The sequence below is a fragment of the Haemaphysalis longicornis genome, unplaced genomic scaffold (assembly GCF_048455015.1).
Source record: "Haemaphysalis longicornis isolate Haplotype H1 unplaced genomic scaffold, Haemaphysalis longicornis Haplotype H1 scaffold_1, whole genome shotgun sequence".
In the NCBI taxonomy this organism is placed as follows: Eukaryota; Metazoa; Arthropoda; class Arachnida; order Ixodida; family Ixodidae; genus Haemaphysalis; species Haemaphysalis longicornis.
In genome coordinates, this window is record NW_027526203.1 from 390,195,236 (window position 1) to 390,214,602 (window position 19,367).

At 45.5% G+C, this 19,367-nt stretch overlaps 1 protein-coding gene across 3 annotated transcripts in view; it reads right to left on the bottom strand.

Moving 5' to 3' along the window:
* LOC144155265 (coiled-coil domain-containing protein 102A) overlaps positions 1–19,367 on the bottom strand; it is a 38,274-nt gene extending 18,907 nt beyond the window's left edge. For 2 of the 3 annotated variants that reach the window (XM_077686595.1, XM_077686594.1), the window contains exons 1-6: positions 19,007–19,367; positions 15,343–15,501; positions 8,324–8,518; positions 6,573–6,794; positions 3,694–3,802; positions 573–689 (exon numbers count right to left, since the gene is read on the bottom strand). In XM_077686595.1, the coding sequence (XP_077542721.1) occupies positions 573–689; positions 3,694–3,802; positions 6,573–6,794; positions 8,324–8,518; positions 15,343–15,476 (777 nt within the window). In that variant the 5' untranslated portion in view covers positions 15,477–15,501; positions 19,007–19,367. Of the gene's footprint in view, positions 1–572; positions 690–3,693; positions 3,803–6,572; positions 6,795–8,323; positions 8,519–15,152; positions 15,272–15,342; positions 15,502–19,006 lie in introns of those variants that run through there. The other variant, XM_077686596.1, reaches the window with a different exon arrangement.

Consider the following 19,367-nt stretch of genomic DNA (forward strand, 5'->3'; position numbering starts at 1 on the left):
ACACTTTTGGAATCCAAAGACAGATTTGAGAATGGGAAGAACATGTCTTTGTTTTGCTTCATAAGGTCAATCTTGGTACCATTTTTTTCAGTACAACCTGAGGCACCTGATGACATTCTTAGTTTTTCTATTTAGGCCATGCATAAATAATGACACAGTTATTTTGATGAGCCAAAATACCGAACACTGCCATCTTTTATACTTGACATTTTTTTGGGATGCATTGACTTTTGAGAAAAACGAAGAATGTCATCAGGTATGGGGACTCTCTGGCTATCAATTCATGTAATAAAAAGCTACAAAATGCAATCCAAAAGTTCATTAAAGCTACGTAAGAAATTACCTCATTACGGTTTAGACTTTGTATGAGAACTTTCAAACTAACAGCAGCAGCTGAAATATAATTGCATATTTGAAATCTATAGTGAAAAATAAATTTGTTTGCAAATCTCCTCCCCCCTCAACTGCATCTCCCTAGCAGTCTAAATCTTCAAACTTTTGTCCAGCCATCTACGTTACTGTGCAAGTATGCATGTCCACACACCTTAAAACTAGTGCCAGACACACGTTACCTGGGCCCTCAGTTCTGTCATTCGCTTGTCCAAGCAAGTGCGGCCACTTGCTTCGTCTTCAAGGTCAATAAGAATGCACTCCAGTTCATCTTGGTGCTCAGCTTTCACTTGATTCAGCTGCAAGAAACGGGCAAATCATTATGAGAACAAATTACCTCTACCTCGAAAATGAATTGTGGTTTGGTAATAAGAATGAATGGCAGCAAAGGCCAAAGAGAAAAGGTGCATTGGCTGCTGCTTTGCCTTTAAGTGACTTGGCTCTTTTGCTCAACACAACAGCTGTGCAAGAAACCTATATGCACCAACAGGTGTACATAAAGCTGTGTACAGTCAGCCAACTTATGCTGCAAGAGCAAAACACTTTGACCATATGTCATGTGTAAACGTCCCATCTCCTTTTCACTGTGAGCTTTGCAATGAATACTGCAAGTCCAGAAAGGGTCCGCGGTACGTTTATAGTTGAAAACCACAATCTCATGGTTGAGAAACACTATCACAAAGCTTTGATTGAGTTGGTACAGCGTAGTTGGAAGGGAAGCAGTGCAACAGGTGATATGCAAGACCAAGGGACACAGACCAGCACTGCAACTGTGTGCCCCCCATTCTTGCATTTCCTCTTGTACCTACACTGGACCATGGCATGGTAATCTTGCCACGGACTAGTCACAACTGTCAGATACACTTCTCTGAGTACACAGGTTGCGCCAACTGAGTACACAGGTTGCGCCGCCCAGCTGCGCGGTTTCCATGCTTCAAAGCATGCTCCATCAACTTCAGCTTAGAGCTAGCTGTGTAGATCCCGTATTGTCCCACTGTATGACGTGCACCGTGAGCACAAAAAAAGATCAGAGCACAGCATGCCCTGTGACAAAATAAACGCTAAAAAAAAAAAAAAAAAACATGTAGAGAAACAGGCAAGTCGCAGAGCAGCATAAAGCAGGGTAGAAATGCTGAGTGTGGGGTACGTTTGCTGCTTTGTTTGCACGCTGCCGTGCTTCTGTGGTGCCACACGCAAGAAGGTTTGTTTTATGCTCAGCAGATGGCATTCTGCAAATGCGCAATTTTTAAGTTGTGAACCACGGTATTCATACTCACACCAACGACTACTGTTCAGATTTTTTTTTGTTAATGCTTTTTTAGCATTTCTGTTTGTACTGTGGCGTGATGCTACTGTGATCATCGACGGCATCAGCAACTATGCCGAAATAAAAACATTGACAGTAACTTTTCTATTCGCGCCGCATTTTCTACGCAAGGTAACACAAAAGTAAATTCTCAAGAAGAAACGTGCGGGGTGTGTTCATTATGCAAGTGGTTCATTACGCAAGTACCGTATAATGCGGAATATAGGTCGAGATTTTTTACAGAAAAATTTGCTGAAAAGTCACCCCTCGACCTATTAGCCTCGAGGACATACCGTGGCGCCACCTATGAGTGACGTCACTTGTAGGACGCCGGGTCGTGTTGTCGTCTGCTACAACACAGTTCCTGAGCGTACGCGACCGCGTGTTTTTTGTTGTGACCACCGTCTCCCCCCTCCTTGTGGATTCGATCCGAATTACCCAAAAAAGTGGTCTGCAGACCGAACAAAACAATCCGGGCAAGCAATTAGCGACTCGCTGCTCGTTCCTGGCGACACCGCCGCGTTTAGGTAGTTGCTCCCATCGCAACCCACAGCTCGTACGCAGCCAGCTAACGCCAAGGACGATGCAACTGAAGCCGAGAAAAGTACGCTGTAAATTCATTATGAAATACTTGTGACGAGACATGTACGAGACTGTGTGTGTATGGGAACACCTTGTAAAAGCGACGGAAACGCGTCGCTCACTTGTGATCTCACCGCGCGTTCTGCTGGCATTGCCTGGTAAATGAATAACTACGCGAGAACGGTGATCGGATTGCTTTGCCGCACATGCTTAAACGTGCTGCTGTTATCTAGATTATCTTAAGCAGTGCCTATTTCCCCTACAATGTTTTTATAGTTATGCCCGGATTTGATTAACGATCACTGTTTACTTTTTGCAACAACTTATCCGCAATGTATGAATGGTATGAACACGAGTTTTCAGCGCCGTCGAGCGGCTTTGGGCAAGGCTATATTTACTTTTCATTATGATCTCGGCATGGAAATTGAACCTACCTTTCTCTAGCATCAATTTCGAAACCCACGACTGCTTACAGAAGGCGACGCTGTGTTCGAGGCAAAACACGTCGTTAATGATTTGCGAAAATGTGGAGTTTTAGAATATAAGAACCGAGTGTTGAGGAGGGCCCCCAAGAAGTTAAGGGAACCCAAATGCAACACGCGCGCGCGAGACGACAGGGTCTTCTCCAACAAGCTCGCCGCCAACTTCGGGTGCACAATCGAATGTTGGGAACGTGTAGCGTCGCGGGAGATATTTCATCGCCGCTATCGTTGCAGTTGCGAATGACAGTCCCTAACACAACTTATCACCGCACTGTGACCCCCCTTGTCGTACGTGGAACTCTGTATCCGCGGTAATTGCATGTTAAGCGATCGATGATCAAGATGCCTGCCACGGCCTCGGCCAACCTTCGGCCCCTCGCCACACCGCGCGTGAACGGGCCGGCGGTGCCGCACCGACCTCCGCGCGGCGTGAATTGCGACCAATATTTGAGCGTCACTCTGAAAACCACAGCTGATGACACTACATAGCACAATTTTAAATTTTAAATTTTAATTTTCTAAGCTCTAAGAATAGCATCACTTTCAGCATGTTTTGACTTGTAAATTAATTTATTACATTTGTATATATCCAAACACAATGTAACTTATTCATTTTGAGAGAGTAAATTTGTCATCTATAATATATAACTTTCATGCAGTGCACCTTGTTTTAATAGGTGGACTATTTCAACTTAATTCTTTTACTTAAAACCGAGAATGTACTTGAGCATCCCACACATTTACTGCCTGATACTCCAGAAAGGTTCTTTTGTTTTTTTGTACAAAGGTGCTAGGGCACCTCAAATCTTGTGAAATATGATTGCAGAAACAGTTTAGATCCAAATGTAGGTGGAATAAAGTGCATTTGGACAACATGAAACAACAAGCCCAACAATAGAGCGAAACATCGAAGTGAAATGCTCTGAATGTTACCTCCTTGAGCGTATCCTGGCGAGATTTTCGGAGCTCGTCATACTTTGCCCGCAGCTGTCCAAGTTCTGCCGTTTGTTTTTCAAGGGTTTTGGCCAGGTGACTTTTCTCCCTGAAAAATATTCCGTTATCAAAACAGTACATACAACTATGCTCACTGCTACCAGTTATGATAATGCTGCATACATTCCGTATTTTTGTGCACGTAACCCACACCAATAATTGCCCAATCTTTAAAGAGCAAGGTTTGAGTGCAGGTAATACATGAATTATGCAGGTTGCACTGTGACACGTGCATGATGCGCCTTTTCTAGCCAGCATATTGTCAAAAACAAAAGTAAAGTGGTTTTACTGGTTAGTCTTTAATCCGTGCCTAAAACCCATGCAATCTTAAACCCATGCAATCCTACTTTTATTGTGAAGACGCTTGGCTTTCCAGGGTCAGATTCCACTGTGCAGCGTCAAAGATCAGGTAACAGGCTCCGCCCCTGGCACAAGCCAGATGGAAATGCCTGATAACCTAGCAGCTATGATCAAACAATCAGCTCAATACATGTATCTCGTTGAACAGCAATACAGTTTTCATTCGATGTCTTTCCCCCCTACCCGTTCCAATTGCAATCTTTTGGAAGGACGGCCACCCTACCTGCGTGTGCCATGCCTTACAGCATTTAGTAGGGAGTGGTGGTAGGGCCGTAGAAAGGTGCACACTGCGCCAACACTGCACTTGCTGAGGGGCTGCCCGCAAGCCCAGACTTGGTGCCAGAAACTTTGCACTGCGTTTGTTCCTTGTACCCATCTGCCAAGCACGGCGGCCACCCCACTGTCCACCCATCTGTCTGTCAAACAACACTGCTTTTATGCGTCCCTTGCAGAGAAACAAGCAGAGACACGGGCATTTTTTTTCTTCTTCTCTAGTGTACCAGATCAAATTGCACTTGACAGCTGTCCCACATTAAGTGCAGATACCCATGAAAGGTCCCACTTCAATTTGATTCTCAAGTTAATGCACAGACACAACAATACAGCTTTTTCGAGCATGAATATATTGAGTTGCTCACTTTCAGATAATGCATTGCCGTTTCTCTCAATACCGCACCTGGGATGATACACAACGGACTCACACGACAGATTCGCTGAAGTTGCCTTATGCAGGTTTCAGATAGGTCACACACATGCAACACACTCACACCTTCTAACAGGATTGCCAACACCCCTGTGCAGCAGGTGCGGAGAATGCCTATCCATAATTCACATTCTATAAAATGTAAGGCACTCAACACAACACGGCATGAACATTTTTCAGAACTCTACAGATAACATGCTCCACCCCACCCATCGTTCCCATTAAACGTGTTTTTACGTATCCATCAGAGGTTAAATTTTTACAGCTTATAAGAGACTACACATAATCACAACTCAGCCCTTTAAACCGACTCTCATCTGTCTTTTAAACCACTTACCATTACCTATATGAATGTAAGTTTTACACTACTTGTATATAAAGCGAGCTTTCTTAGTGAGACTGATGGCGTCCTGTCAAAAAACTAATGCATTTATCCATAGACCGGTTGGTTGACCGAAAAGCTCCGTTAAATTCTCTGGACACACGGCGTGTTCTTGAACATTGTGTCAAAACAGTTACTTGAAAATCACGAAAAACGAACGGCTCTAGATAAGACAATACACACACTGATCATAAAAAAAAAGAGTACCATAGTATACCTTTATCTCATAAACCACATACCGGTATACATTTAGATTGTTCGTAGACCTAGTACGGGAAAAATCGTCGCATGGGTTTGTTGTTCGTTTGCAATTTGGGTCTTCGAAGCTCGCTTGACGATCAATTGCATGAACTTTCAACGAAGTATGAATGCATTTTTAGCAAAGGTTTTTACACACTTTTGACGCAGTTTTGCTGATAGAAAGCTTCCGCGCTTCTCTCAACTTCCTTCAGGAAAGGATGGTAAAGTTTTATTTTTTATTTTAATAATGTTTGGCGCTCTTTTCCCTCTGTTGGTCTTGCACCAGTAAAAAAATCATCATCAACACTGCTTCCCTCAATGGGATTTTTGCTAGAGACATGCTGCCATTTTACTCAACCTTTTCTAGATTATGGATCCCCATCCCTCTCCCCCACCCAGTGTTTTGCTGTTACCTTCGTACAAATAATATTTAGACCAGGAAGCCAGAATTTACTATGACTTTTTCTGTCTTCATCAAATAAGCAGCTCAATTGCAACCTTTAGGGAAATTTTCTACTTTTTGACATTTTCATTGCTTCAGTGTAGCTTGAATGAATGAATCAATCAATTGTTTGGAGAGGGAAATGCCAAGTGACATGGGTGGATAAGAATTGCTGTGCATCTACCCGCCGCGGTGGCTCAGTGGCTAAGGCGTTGTGCTGCTGAGCACAAGGACGCGGGTTTGATTCCCGGCCGCAGCGGCCGCTTTTCAATGTGTACGAGATTTCGGCGCACGTTAAAGATCCCCAGATGGTCAAAATTAATCCGGAGTCCTCCACTACGGTGCGCCTCATCGCCCGTGTTGCGTCGGCACTTTAAACCCTACAATCAATCAATCAAATTCCTGTGCATCTACCATGCAGACATGCACAAGCATTTTGACTGAGATGGGGGGCATATAACTTCTATGGGTACGCCCATGACTTCAAACCTGCAGTTCTGGCCCTGCCTTTCACCACATATAGTTGCACTGGCATCCCTGCCAATTCTTCATGCAACGGCCCTCACTAGTTCTGCAACCACAACGCAAGTTTACCCAATTGCACCTTCCTTCACTTGTCCCCATGTGTCCTACTGAGGCCATGTGCATTGAGCACAGCGTGCCAGCAACAAAGGGGGCAATAGGGCACCCACTGTCTCTCAACGAGGAGCAGCTTGGTGCATTCATCGAGGCGCAGCTGTAGCAGTGAAGCCTGCTGGTCCGCGGGGTCCAAATCCTGCTGGGGCAGAACGCCTGCCTCCTCGTCCAGCAGCTTCTCCAGGTGCTCCCGCTCGGCGTGTGATGAGGCACTGCCAGACGATGCCGCTAGCAGCTCGGGGTCCCGCACCACTGACGGCCCACCACCATCGGTGGTCCTGAGTACCATTCACAGCAGAGGAGCAGATAAGGCTTTCACAAAAAGACGTACACTGAACTGATTCATCAAAGCAGTGCTACACTCGGGTGGTCTTCACTGAAATGGTGTAATCGCCTAGTTTATTTAGCATCTTCCTTACATAGAATTCCTGCTCTTCTGTTGGCAACTATAAATAAAAGTATGTGTTTTCGAATAAATCCACAAAACTCCAAGAAACATGCGCCATAGATTTTTGACAGCTTTGGGGAGAAAACTCGGGGAGAAAACTCTGGCTTTGGACGATTTCTGTCCAGGAAATGAGTGTTCATGTATCCTTTTCTTTTACTTTGGGTGAAAATTTTGTTCAGAGAATTCAAATACAGCCAACTCTCATACTAAACCATGTGCCCAAATGGCAGAATGAATGAGGGAGAGGGGAAAGAATCTAGTTATAAAGCAGCAATCTACGCAATAGGTTCACTTATACCTATCAACTTCTACCTATCAATGCCTGTTTTAAGCCTTGCTTGTGGTAGGCACCCCCCCCTTTATGCGCTTCACACAAAACTGTTCTACTATGTCATGACATTGGTTCTACAGCACCCTGCAGGTTAGAAATTCATTTTCAAAATTATTACACGGATGGGCTGGTCTGCTGAATGGAGGGCTTGCCAAGGTAAATGGCAGAACCTCCCATGCGAGCCTGGCCTCAATGCCCTAAGCTACCTTTCCCAGACTTACTGACGAACATTCTCCCACAACTTGCTTGACAGTGATTCAAGCGGTGCCACTCTCAGGTATGCACATCTTGTACGGGTTGGTACAAGACTAGTACTAGTTGGCATGCATGTCTTGTACTAACTGGCCACTTTGTACCCTACCAATTGGCTTTATCTCTATACCAGGTGGAAGTGCTGTGGAGGCCAGTTGTAACAAAGTTGGTGGCAATTTGAGGTCCCATTGCTCTATCCACTTTGTTATATCTGGCCTCCACAAGTGCAGAACAAATGAAAATTACGATTACTTTGTCGCTACCACTATTTCATTATTGCTTACTTAGATTATTTTGAGAAATCGTTTCCAACTTAGGGGTCAGTTGTTTCCGTCTTAGTACGCACACAAAAGCTTGCAGGCCACAACTGGAACCAAAATTTCTGCCAAGGTGGCAATGGTGCATTTGCCAAGATGTTGCAGGCCACAGATGAATATGCAATGTGACAGCTGATTATGCCATCCATGACCTCACTTGCAGAAATAGGCTAGTTGGGACAAAATGTACTTAATGGGCGTAGTCTGGGAAGAACTGTTGCAAAATTGGCAAACTGCATTCTATCCCTTTTGTTGTGCATGCCACACGACTGAATTAACCCTGTTAATGCAGGGGCATCCCCAGTGGGAAAAATAAGGTAGTCCTCAGGCATGTGACCTGCCTTGTCCTGCCCATACAGGAGCTACCAATGGGAGAGGAACACCTCTCATCGGCCAATCGTGGTGGCCCCGATCCCAGAATGGGAGAGCAGCACAGAGGCGGCTCCCACAGGCCCCCACCGCAAGTAGTGGAACTCCTGGCGCAGCTGGTCCACCTCGGCCTCCAGCTCGTGCTTGTCCCGCTTGAGAGCAGCGGCCTCCTTGGTCGCTGCATCCATTCGGGCCCTGAGCAGGCGAGCCTCTTCCCGAGCCTTGTTGCGCTCCGTGCGCACCTTGCTCCACTTCTCGCGCCAGTTGGCTGTGCAGTCAGACCACCTGCAATGGGGGGGCCTCACTGGGTGAGCCTTTTAAAAGAGCGCTACGCACTGTGATTTCGCAAAAAAGAAACAAGGCAGAACTTTACCCTTAGTTTTATTAATCTTTTATATTTGTTGGATGAAACGAGGTAGCACAGTGAAGTTCCATGAATGCTCTCTGTATTGTTTGGGGTTTACCTGCATTTCAACAGTATTCTGCTACAATACTGGTGCTACCGTTGTAATTAGCTAACAGGCACATGCATTAAGAGTGTGAAGAATAAGCCAAATACCACGAAAGAAAAATAAGAATGAGCCTACACTGTGTCAGATCAGGTAAACATTAGAGTGCATTTAGACTAAGTTAACTCTGAGGTGTAGGAGTGCCTTTTTATTCATAACCATATTCACAACCCAGTGGGGTAGCCAGGGGGAAAGGGGGGAAGGGGGGGGGGGGGCTGACCGTCAGCCCCCCCCCCCCCCTCCCTTCCCTTTTTTCTCTCGAAATTTTTCCGGCCCGCGCTGTGCTGCCTGTTATGCCTAGTATGTCACCTGTGAACAAAGGCGCATAACCTTCGGACATGCCACTATTAAAAACATTCACGACTCAATGCCTACCCTAACGCATTGGTGCTTACACAAAACAAAGCGCCCCGGTCAGGATAATTGTGGAGGAGTGCAGCTCCAAAAGCGGTGGCGCCCTTGGGTAAGCTCAGCCCACGTTGTGCCCCTTTTGTGTGTGGCATGTCGCCCCACAGAGAATAATTGGCCAGCTGAGTCGTTCTCAGCAGAGGAGATTGACTCGTCACGGTATGGCCAGGGAAGCAAGGAGTGGTCCGCACTAACTGGCGGCATAAAGAAAGAGAGGCATTGATGGGTGAAGACTGGTACGATGAAGGCCGGATAGGGAAAAGACGATCTTTGTATGTGTAAGCAGAACCACGTGCAAGCAATGGTGGCAGACAGTCAATACTCCTGCAAGTTAGCTGAAAGAAAGCGATGGGTCTGTGTATTGGGTGAAATGTAATGTGCGCTTTAGCTGAATGCGGCAAAGTATGCCCCTCTTCCATGTGTCCCCCTTCATTTTTTCGTTTTCACGTTTCTGTAGAGCCTGGAGGGTGCTGATGTGGGATAACTGCTTGGTCTCAGCTTGCACGCACTGCATGTCCCCTTCTGAAAGCGGTGTTGCAGACAGTCATTCTCTCCTCTGCGATTAGACAGATTCGTTTGGCAGTATTTTTCGCCAACCTAGGCAACTGGGGAAAAGCGGGTTGGCAAAAAGGGCACACTGCGGCTCGCCGCCAAGTTCCAGACTTAATCATAAACGTGAAGGCACGACGGTCACCAGCCCTGCAGACGGCGGTCGCGACAGTAACAAATACCCGATGGCCATCTTTGACCTCGGTCACAACTAAAGCCCCTCCATTGCGTCCACAGTCGCTTTTTCCCTGGGCAGCGGCTGCCCAGAGCAGTGTATATTCAGGGGCCAGAGTCACAACAGCGATGTGACAGAACGGCGCAAGGACAGCAGCGCCCCGGCTTTGGAAAGTGCCAACGCACAAAAGATACCACAAATGTAAGTCATTTTCTTCCCCTGACCACTGATTTATCCTTGTGTTATCATTGAAGTCTTTTAATATTTAAATAATCGCTTCCTAATATTTACACGATGTCACAGTACCTTTATGTCTGCGAGCCCAAAAATTTTTATCTCGTTTTATTTCTAAAGTAATATCTGCATTTGAATTGGTTGTTGAAAGAAGCGCCCACAATGAAGCAGATAGGTAACTTTGAACAAAGGGAAAACGTAAATTCAACTCATATAAACGCCTGAATATTCTATGATGCACAAAGTTGGCGAGGGTTACTCAGAGCGTATCGGGACAGCGTTAAGTACATGAAGAGTTACTGCTGTCCATGAAGTACATGAAGAGTTAAAGTACATGAAGAGTTAAAATATATATCTGTTCTCGCTGCAGTTTTAGCAGTTTGCTTCATTTACAGGCACACAACTCCATGTGAGGTAGCCGCTGCTGCATGGTGTGCTCGTCATCACGACTTTTGTTGCCCCGTTACATACCGACACGTGCATCCACTGCTACACCAAATTTAAAATCATCATAGCAGTGTGCGCAAGTGAAGGACCTTCGTACTGGTGGCGACGAAATGAACGTGCCTTTCCAGTACAATTTTCCTTTCCCTCTTTCTGGCCTTTCTTTGAAGTTTTGTGGGCTCAAGAGTATCCTTCTTTCAATGCTCAATCGACTTGGCATGATAAACGAATGTAGTAATTTAAAAAAAATAGGCTACAGACCACAGGCCCTTTCAAGAACACCAGCACACTTCCGCGCTCCCCCCCCCCTCCCCCCCTCCCCCCCCCTTCTTTCTCGGCCCATATATGGGTGCACGCTGATGTGATTCTGCTTGAATTTTGAGCAACAGTCAGCATTACTTAAGTAATCAAAATGACCGAGGAATCAACACCGTAAACAGAAATTATCACCGCAAACTTGGCAATTTTTTGCCAATATGCTATGTTGAAGCCTGAAACCATGCATCAGTTTGAACATCACGGTCGTTGTCAACCAAGCGAGTGCCTTAGCTGTACTATAACTCTCCGCTTCGTGCTGAAACACTGTAGTCTGAGCATTTATGTATGCGGGGCCATGCCCTTACGCATGTTTTTTTGGTGCACTGCGGGCAACAAAATGCTAACTTGTTTCGAGCATCGACCCACGCCCGAAGGTCATGCTGGCTCTGTACAACTGCCCAATGCTCCGTTTTCTGGTGGACCAAGGAGCTTCCCTACATAATTTCCATTTCCTGTGTCGCTAACGAAAACTACAAAATTCCTATGCGTCCTATACATTCCCGCCCATGCTGTTTTATCGTTTAGCTTTAAAACCGGCAATGTGTACTCGGCTGAACAAAGCAGCGCACGCGTCCACTAAAAAGTATGTTCTTTCATTAATGTTTCAAACCAGAATGGTAGGCCCTCATTATAATTCTTTCCTCAGATCTCACGACAAAATTTCAAATGCAGCAAGATTTTGCTCAACTTGCGTAGAACATAACCAACCACAAGAGTATGGTCATACAATGCCGTCTTTGCATTATTACATGTTCTTGCTATATTTAAAGTTATATATAGCATTGAATAGTGAAATTTGCAGAGACTTGCTCTACCTTATTCAGGAGTGGTACCTACAACTAAAGGGGATGGCCGCCCAAGTAAAGTTACTGGATAGCACCCGCCTTCAGGCAGACTATAGGGCATTTATGCACGAAGCATTGAAAACTTGACGGAATAATGCAAGCATTTTAAAACACCAAGGGGGAGCTCATTACAGCAGAGTCGACATGTGGGCTGTACCGAAATGTTTAACCAGATTGACGTTGTTACAAAGCACCAGCTTCTCATGTTCGCCCGGCGTCCTTAGAATCTACGAGGTGGACTGCGTCAGAATCAAAACAGAAGCGAAACTTTCAACTGACATGGCTTGACAATACCGATGTCTGAATTATTCTGCTTTGCGTAAGGGCTAATCCTACCATGTTCATGTAATCTTCACCATTAACAGCGCAGTTCTTGTGCGTGATGCCTGTGTTTAGGTTTGGTATTTGCTGAAATTATTGGTCGTGATATAATACTGCTTGTATGCAAATTCATAGCCTGTCGTATTTTTTTTTTTTAAGATCAGACCAGCACTACACATAACGTAAGTGCATAGATTCGATGTAGGCTGCACAAAATGAGCTTCATTGGCCTTACACTGGAAGCTGCTGTACGGGCGTAAAATGCTCATAAGCAAAAAATTTTCTTCTGCATAAGCAAAAAATTTTCTTCTGCAACTAAATAAAAAAACAACTATGTAATTCTTACGACCTAACCGTTTTATTGCGGATGTCACACTCATCATACCACACACATTGAAATAACGCAAGTAATCACATGAAACTAAGGTCATTTAATGCAACGGGCACAAGGTGCCTGTGCGTGCAGTATATGTCCCTTATCACGGGCGCAGATTTGCACCACGTGGTCTGCGGATTTCTTCTCAGTTTACAACTTCACCTGGCACTAAAATACCATCATAATCAACACCAATATCATGAGCGAGACCTTACACAGCCCATTTGAAGACAGAATACAACCTTGTTGAATTTGAAAGAACTCCCCTTTGGTAACTCACTCAGCTCCATCCCAGTCACAGAAGACGTTTTTCAACCAAAGCAATGCAACAAATATCAAAAATTCGCAAACTTCGCGCTGCAGTGACGTAACATCGGCAGGAGTGATGTAGTTTAGGCCAGCACTAAGACGTAGTTATGAGTGTGTTAGCAGCACGTTAAAATTCACATGATATGACTAATTGAACTAGAGGCCCTTCAACAATCGCACGATCATGTTTCTTGGCGGTGGTTTAGGTCGTTGGGCGCCAATCGTACCAACAGGATCCTGTGACATCATAGAGAAATTGCCGGAAAGTGGCTGGGGATTCGTCACTGCTTCTTAGGTTTTCTTTAATATCTCGATTATTCCTTTGAAGCTTGCGATAAGAATGGTATCATTGCTATCCAGACAATGGAGTCTATTTAATGAACCAAACATGTACACTCAAACCCGATTATAGCAAACTCTAATATGCGTTGCGATTAGTTCAAGATATCCAATAATTCGATATAGCCGAACCCGTCTATAACGAATTTTTTTGTTACGAGTTCGCAATACGTGAGACGCCCCCCCTGCCATTCCCAGATAACAAAACGAACACATTAAGTATGCCATTACCTTACACACAACAATCCATTTTTTGCATACAATAAAGCTACTTTCCGCCTTAACTGCCTACATCGCAAGGAAGGTGTGCTTTCTCATTCTCTACACAAGACATGGTTTGCACCAGTTCAAGTCCGTGTCCTCCAATATCGAAGCAATACTGGTGGGGAACATTGGCTGGCAAAAGCGCTTCATAAAGCGTCGGACGGCTTTACATTGTGACATCCTCAGTCTCTTCAGTGCTTTCAGCAGCACCAGCTGCCATGACACCGGTGACGGTGTGTGCACTCGAGGGGCTCACAGTGACGGCAACATCATCGTCAACGTTCAGGAAATCCTCTGAGGACACTCCTTTCGGCACAGTGCAGTTCACCGATGATGCCATCTTGGTACAGACTCGCTGGCTGGATGGGCTCCGTCGTGAATCCCGTCCGTCGGAAACAGTTACGGAAGGTGTCGGGCGTCACGTCGGTCTATGCGAGGCTCAACATCTCAATCATGGCCAATCAGCACCTCAATCGCCGCTCCAAGACAACGCATTTAGGTGGTAATTGTAGTCGCGCCGAGTTCCATATATCTGATGTGAACTTCATTACAAGCAATATGCCTTGCATGCATTTTCGTAACAGATTTGCTTTTGTTCGATATATAGCGTAATTTGCTCTATCCGGGTTCGTTATAATCGGGTTTGACTGTATTTTGTCTTCTTAGCCTTTAGGGACGCTTGCAAACTAATTCAATTTTTGTTCTGTCGGGGGGCGGGGAAAGGGGGGGCTTGAGAACAACATTAGCCCCCCCCCCCCCCGAAAAAAAAATCCTGGCAACGCGCCTGTCACAACCTTCTAATGCTTATTTATACAATCTTCAACCAGATACATACTAATGGTTGCCATCTTCCTCTTAAACTTTTTGTTTACACTACAGCTGCCGATCACCACCCATCCCAGCTAAATAGACCTGTGGAGTAGAAACAGATGAATGTTGTATAAAAATGCTTTGACGACCTTAGGAGACATTAAATGTTATATAAAATTTGATGTACTTTCCTACTGCAGTATACTTGGTGTTCAGCTTCGAAAAGCAGCTGGAAAGTCATTAAAAGATACCAAAGTCTGCTGCTGTTCAGAACAATTGGAGCAAACGAAAGCACCCTTGCACACTCCAGATATTGGAATAAATGGGACTTGAGCCCAAATCTGCGGGAAACGAGCAGAATGCACTCAATGTGAGCCCAAATGAAGACTAGAGGAGAGTTGGTAAAACATTATCGAAAGCTGCCACGGCAGTGCCCAGTGCCACAGAACGTGGCCACGCCCGCCCACTGGGTGACTTGGCCACGAGACGAAGGTAACAAGGCACGTCACTCGAGGGGGGAAAAAAGGGAAGAGCAGCAAGTAAACAAAGGAAAACGAAAAACATGAAACCGGGTGATGGAAAGAGATAGTGAAGAAACAGTAAGTGCATAGTGGTTTATATACGAGAGCTTTTGATCTCAACTTATTCTCGACTACACATCAGCTCTCGCATTAAGTTCGATTTGGCACTACATAGCGAAATGCACAATGAGGTATACACATCCCTCCTTCAAGTTACACATGGGGAAATGGTAGAGTAAAAGACACAGCACGAGGCCCCCTCCCCCCCCTTCATAGTTGGCACACTTGCCGTTCGCTTGTGACCGTTATGGCAAAACCAAGCTGGCTAAAGTGAGAGCAGCAGCTATGCTCGCACACCTGCTGAAAGAAATGGGCAGCAGCGCATGGACAGTATTCACCATTTTGCCACAGCTGTTGACACACGAGCCGCCTGCTGCACATTTCTCAGTTTCAAGCTGCTTGCACTAGTCGTGCAAAGCCGGTGTGTAGTTACTCACGTAGTGAAGCTGGAGAAGAGCCTAATTTCTTTTTGTGCCTTTAGTGGCTCCTTCCCTTTCTTCATCTAGCACTGCATAATCCAACCACAAATTTTTTTCTAGACTTTTGAACCCACTCACAGCCAGTTCTTAATTCCCCGTCCTATACATTCACGAGAGGAACAAAGGTTTTGGCACGAAGTTCCCATACCACCGCATAGTTTTTTCCATCTGGGCAGCCCTGGCACGAGCTTCCTCCAGTTCCCGGAGGCGAAGTTCTTCTTTGGCTTCCCATTCTGAGTCATAAGAGCGGTAAGATGGGTCACGCTTTACGTGCGACGACATGGCTCTCAGTGCGCCTTGTGGTTGCCTGCACGAGAGTCACCAAACCATTAGCCTGTTGAGCAGGGAGCAACGACACTCAGTTCCTTGCCACTGTTAAACATAATCATAGTCAGCACACTTTGCTTTTATCATCACTGCTCGAACATAAAAGGCTCGGGAGGATTGGATGTTGCCTGCAAAGTGCCATTCTGATAGTCCCTCAGCACTTGCAAAAGGCGCAGACTTGGAAAGCATAACGTCTTACATATTTCTTCAAAAAAGGTCTACGAATGTACAGCTGACTCGTTAACCCGAACCAACCCTTACCTACAATGCTTTGTGCAAGTTTGCAGTCCAAATATGCCAGTTAGTGCCATCATGCCATTGTAATAGATGACAAGCTGAGAGATATGAAGAGTGGTAAATTTGACACTTTATTTCAAGGAACCACTCTTTGTACCTTTTTACGAACCATCACAACAATAATGTGCCACGCGTACCAACTTGTATGTGCAGGAAAAACTGCTACAGTGGAATTTTCAACCCAGTGTGACAGCCCCTTTTTTGAAAGGAATACAATGGACTAGTTTCCTACGTTCAAAATAAAATTGAAGATGTTTTTTAACAACTCCGCAGTTCGTGTCTACATGTGCAACAACTTTCTCTGCAATGACTAAAAATTCAACTGCATGTTATTTAAATGCAATAGTGCACAATCCCAACCTTTTTTGATGGCACCATGAAAAGAAAAAAAAACACGAAAGCAAAATATGCGGGCGAGCTTCAGTGACGTAACCAGCAAGCAACCAAACCAAAAAGATTATTAATGGGCTATCAGAGGGGCTTTGCTGTACAATTTTAAAGCCACCTAGTTGCAAGGACATGGCCTAATCCAGTAGTATCATGGCAGGATAACTGCCCAGCTCAAAACAAACGTGTATGCACACCCCGAGTATGCTGTCAAAACACATTTATTGCACCATACACGTGGCTGTAGAAAATCTCACCCACATCAAGACACCATGTTACTCTGGCAGTATGAAAAGCCATGCGATCCCATGTTACTGTGAACCGTCATTAAGATAGTAGTTCTACTAAGCATACACTATAGGCAGCCAACTCACACAAGTGAAAAACAAAACTAAACTGAGATGCTACCTACAAGTCCCCATTGCTACAATACCCAGAAAAGAAATGTGTCGGGCCGTAAGTGCCAAGGCTACATCTGGGCAATATGGCGCACCATAGTGGAAGGCTACGGACTTTAGACCACCCTGGGACCTTTAACACGCGCCGAAATCCTGCAGACAGGCATTTCCATTTTTTGCCTCCATCATACTGCTGCAATGCTTATTGGCACTGCTGCAATGAGGATGCATGGGGCCCTCTGTAGAACAGCGATGCCTGGTAGTCCTCTAGCTTCAATAACAATGTGGACCTTGACACTTTGCCTACCAAAAAGATTTAATCAGTTCTGCCTGTGAACTGGCAAAAACACAGACTTAGTTGGTTTTGCAGTAACTACATTTTGATATTGCTTTTCTTGCTTTTCTGTAAATGAAACGCTGCAATAGCACAGAGAGTACGGGTATTCATGAATGACAACGTACAAGCCTCCTCCCCCTTTTTTTTCATATGTTAAGTTCCACGCAACAAAACAATGGACGGGCTATGAGGCACGCTGTAGTGGTGGGCTACGGACTAATTTTGACCCCTTAGGGATGTTTAACATGAGCCGAAACGCCTATCAGCCCCTGGGTGTGCAGTAAGTGTCAACGTGAAGTGCATAATTTTGGTAATGTTTGTGTCATTTTATTTTTCGTCAACCCAGCATTGCATCCTATTTCTTCAATGCTAGCATGACAAAAATAAACTTGTTGCTTATAACCCAAAAACAAACAGATGACATTTGTTTTTCATGCAGTGAGCAGCCAGTTCACAGTCAGATGTCTACAAATATGTAGTGACATGCTTGACCAAATAAGGGTACATGATAGCAAAATTTCAGCAAGTGAATATTTTTTTGCTTGCAGTGAACAATGAAAGTTTTGTTGTATTACATTCGTTGCACCCACAGGAAAATATCATAAGTAACTGATGGTGTCCTGACTGACCGAAAACTTCCTTATTGATACTTGGAGGATACAAATGGAATCGATAGGGGAAGGATTAATGGACACACAAGTGAGAAGCATGGGTCTAGGTTGGCTTTTTGTGTGACCAAGGAATGGTACAGGTGCCCTCAGAAGTAATTGGAACACGGGAGCTGTAGCCAAGCCGCATAGAAGTGCCGTGCAGCTGCACCAGTGGTAAACGGAAGAAGCAGAACACGCATGAGCGCCTGCCGACGGTGATAACTCATTAATACCTGTAAACACACTTTTACCATGGCATGAGCATTTTTCACAGCATACTGGTTTCACTGATGGTGCTGATAGCAAGACACATCGGGCGGCAGCGTCTCTCACACACTTACAGCATACACGAGCTGCTGGAAATCTGCAGTGATGATTTTTCCTTCTATTATTTCTAGTTGTGTTTGCTGTCAGCGCAATCACCGACATTATTATGCTGCGAACAATGTTCGAAGCCAGGTTAAAAGATGTTGTTTGAGAGGTATAGATGGGCTATCCCCTTCCATGTCCTTTGGCATGCCAGCATGCATGTTCTGATCCCTCCGTTACCACTAGTGCAGCTATACGGCGCTCCGATACGGTTCAGCCACAGCTCCCGTGTTGTAATTACTTCTGACGGCACCTGTACATCGCATTCTAGCTCAACAAAGTGGCAAATTACACTTTTTGTTGGAATAATAGGAGCTGATCACTTGAAAACTTGTTAGCGCACAAGAGAGATGACCGCGAAACAAGCATGTCACATATCTCTATTCGCAGACTATTGCCTATTGGACACTTGGACATTATCACGAGTTGTTGCTGCTCGTTAGAGTTGTAGTTTGAATTTAATGATTTTGTAAGGCAAAGCCAAAGTGCGTGTAGCTTGACATTTATAGGCGACGGTATCATGCAAGCCCGCCAAGTCAGAGAGAGGCCGCACAAGCGGATATCCCTGGCTGCCGGCAAGTGCTCCGCCCGGGTATTCCTTTCCAGCAGATATGCAAGGCTCATCGCTAACATGGTACTGAGGTCCATTACACCCCCCCCCCCCTCCGCCCCCCATTAAATAGACATGAAAAGAAGGCACGATATAAAATGACATGTCCCTTGTCATCCGCCGGAGCATGCGAGGCAGCTGCTCTCCGTCGCCGGCAAAACCGCCCGCTCAACTGCACGATCTGAGTGGAACGTCAGCCCATAGCCTCCTTAAAGGAGGCTATGGTCAGCCACACAGCAGCTCGCCAGCTTTGCCTCCTGCGTTGCTAACTCCCGTGGGAACAACAAGAAGGCACGCGGTCAGCTGGTACAAGCTCGTAACCTCCACTCCACTGTCGTAGCAGTTGAGGCACACGATCTAAAGCGATCGCATACGAACATGAAACAATGGCACATATATTTGACAGGCGGATTCGAGAAATAGACGTCATCACTTGCCTTCACTGTAAGAATCACGGATCTGTGCGGCTTGGTGGCCTAACGTTCCTTCTAGTACAAACTCGCTTCAGTGAACCTTGCGCTCCCGTTCCGTGTGCCCGCACTGATAGACGTTGCGAAGCCCACGACTGTCAAACAGCATTTTGACAATCACTGATGATATCGCGAGCGATGCTAGGACTTTAGATCAGCGGGATATAACACGATACCCGCAATGGCAAGTAAACGCAACGGCTGCATAGCGGGAGCAGATCTAGTCGAACGGAGTCGTGAACGATACGGAACGGACCATGGAGGAACGGACCACCATTTGCAGACCGCCGTCTTGGAAGCCACGTTCATCCAAGCCGCCTGACAAGCC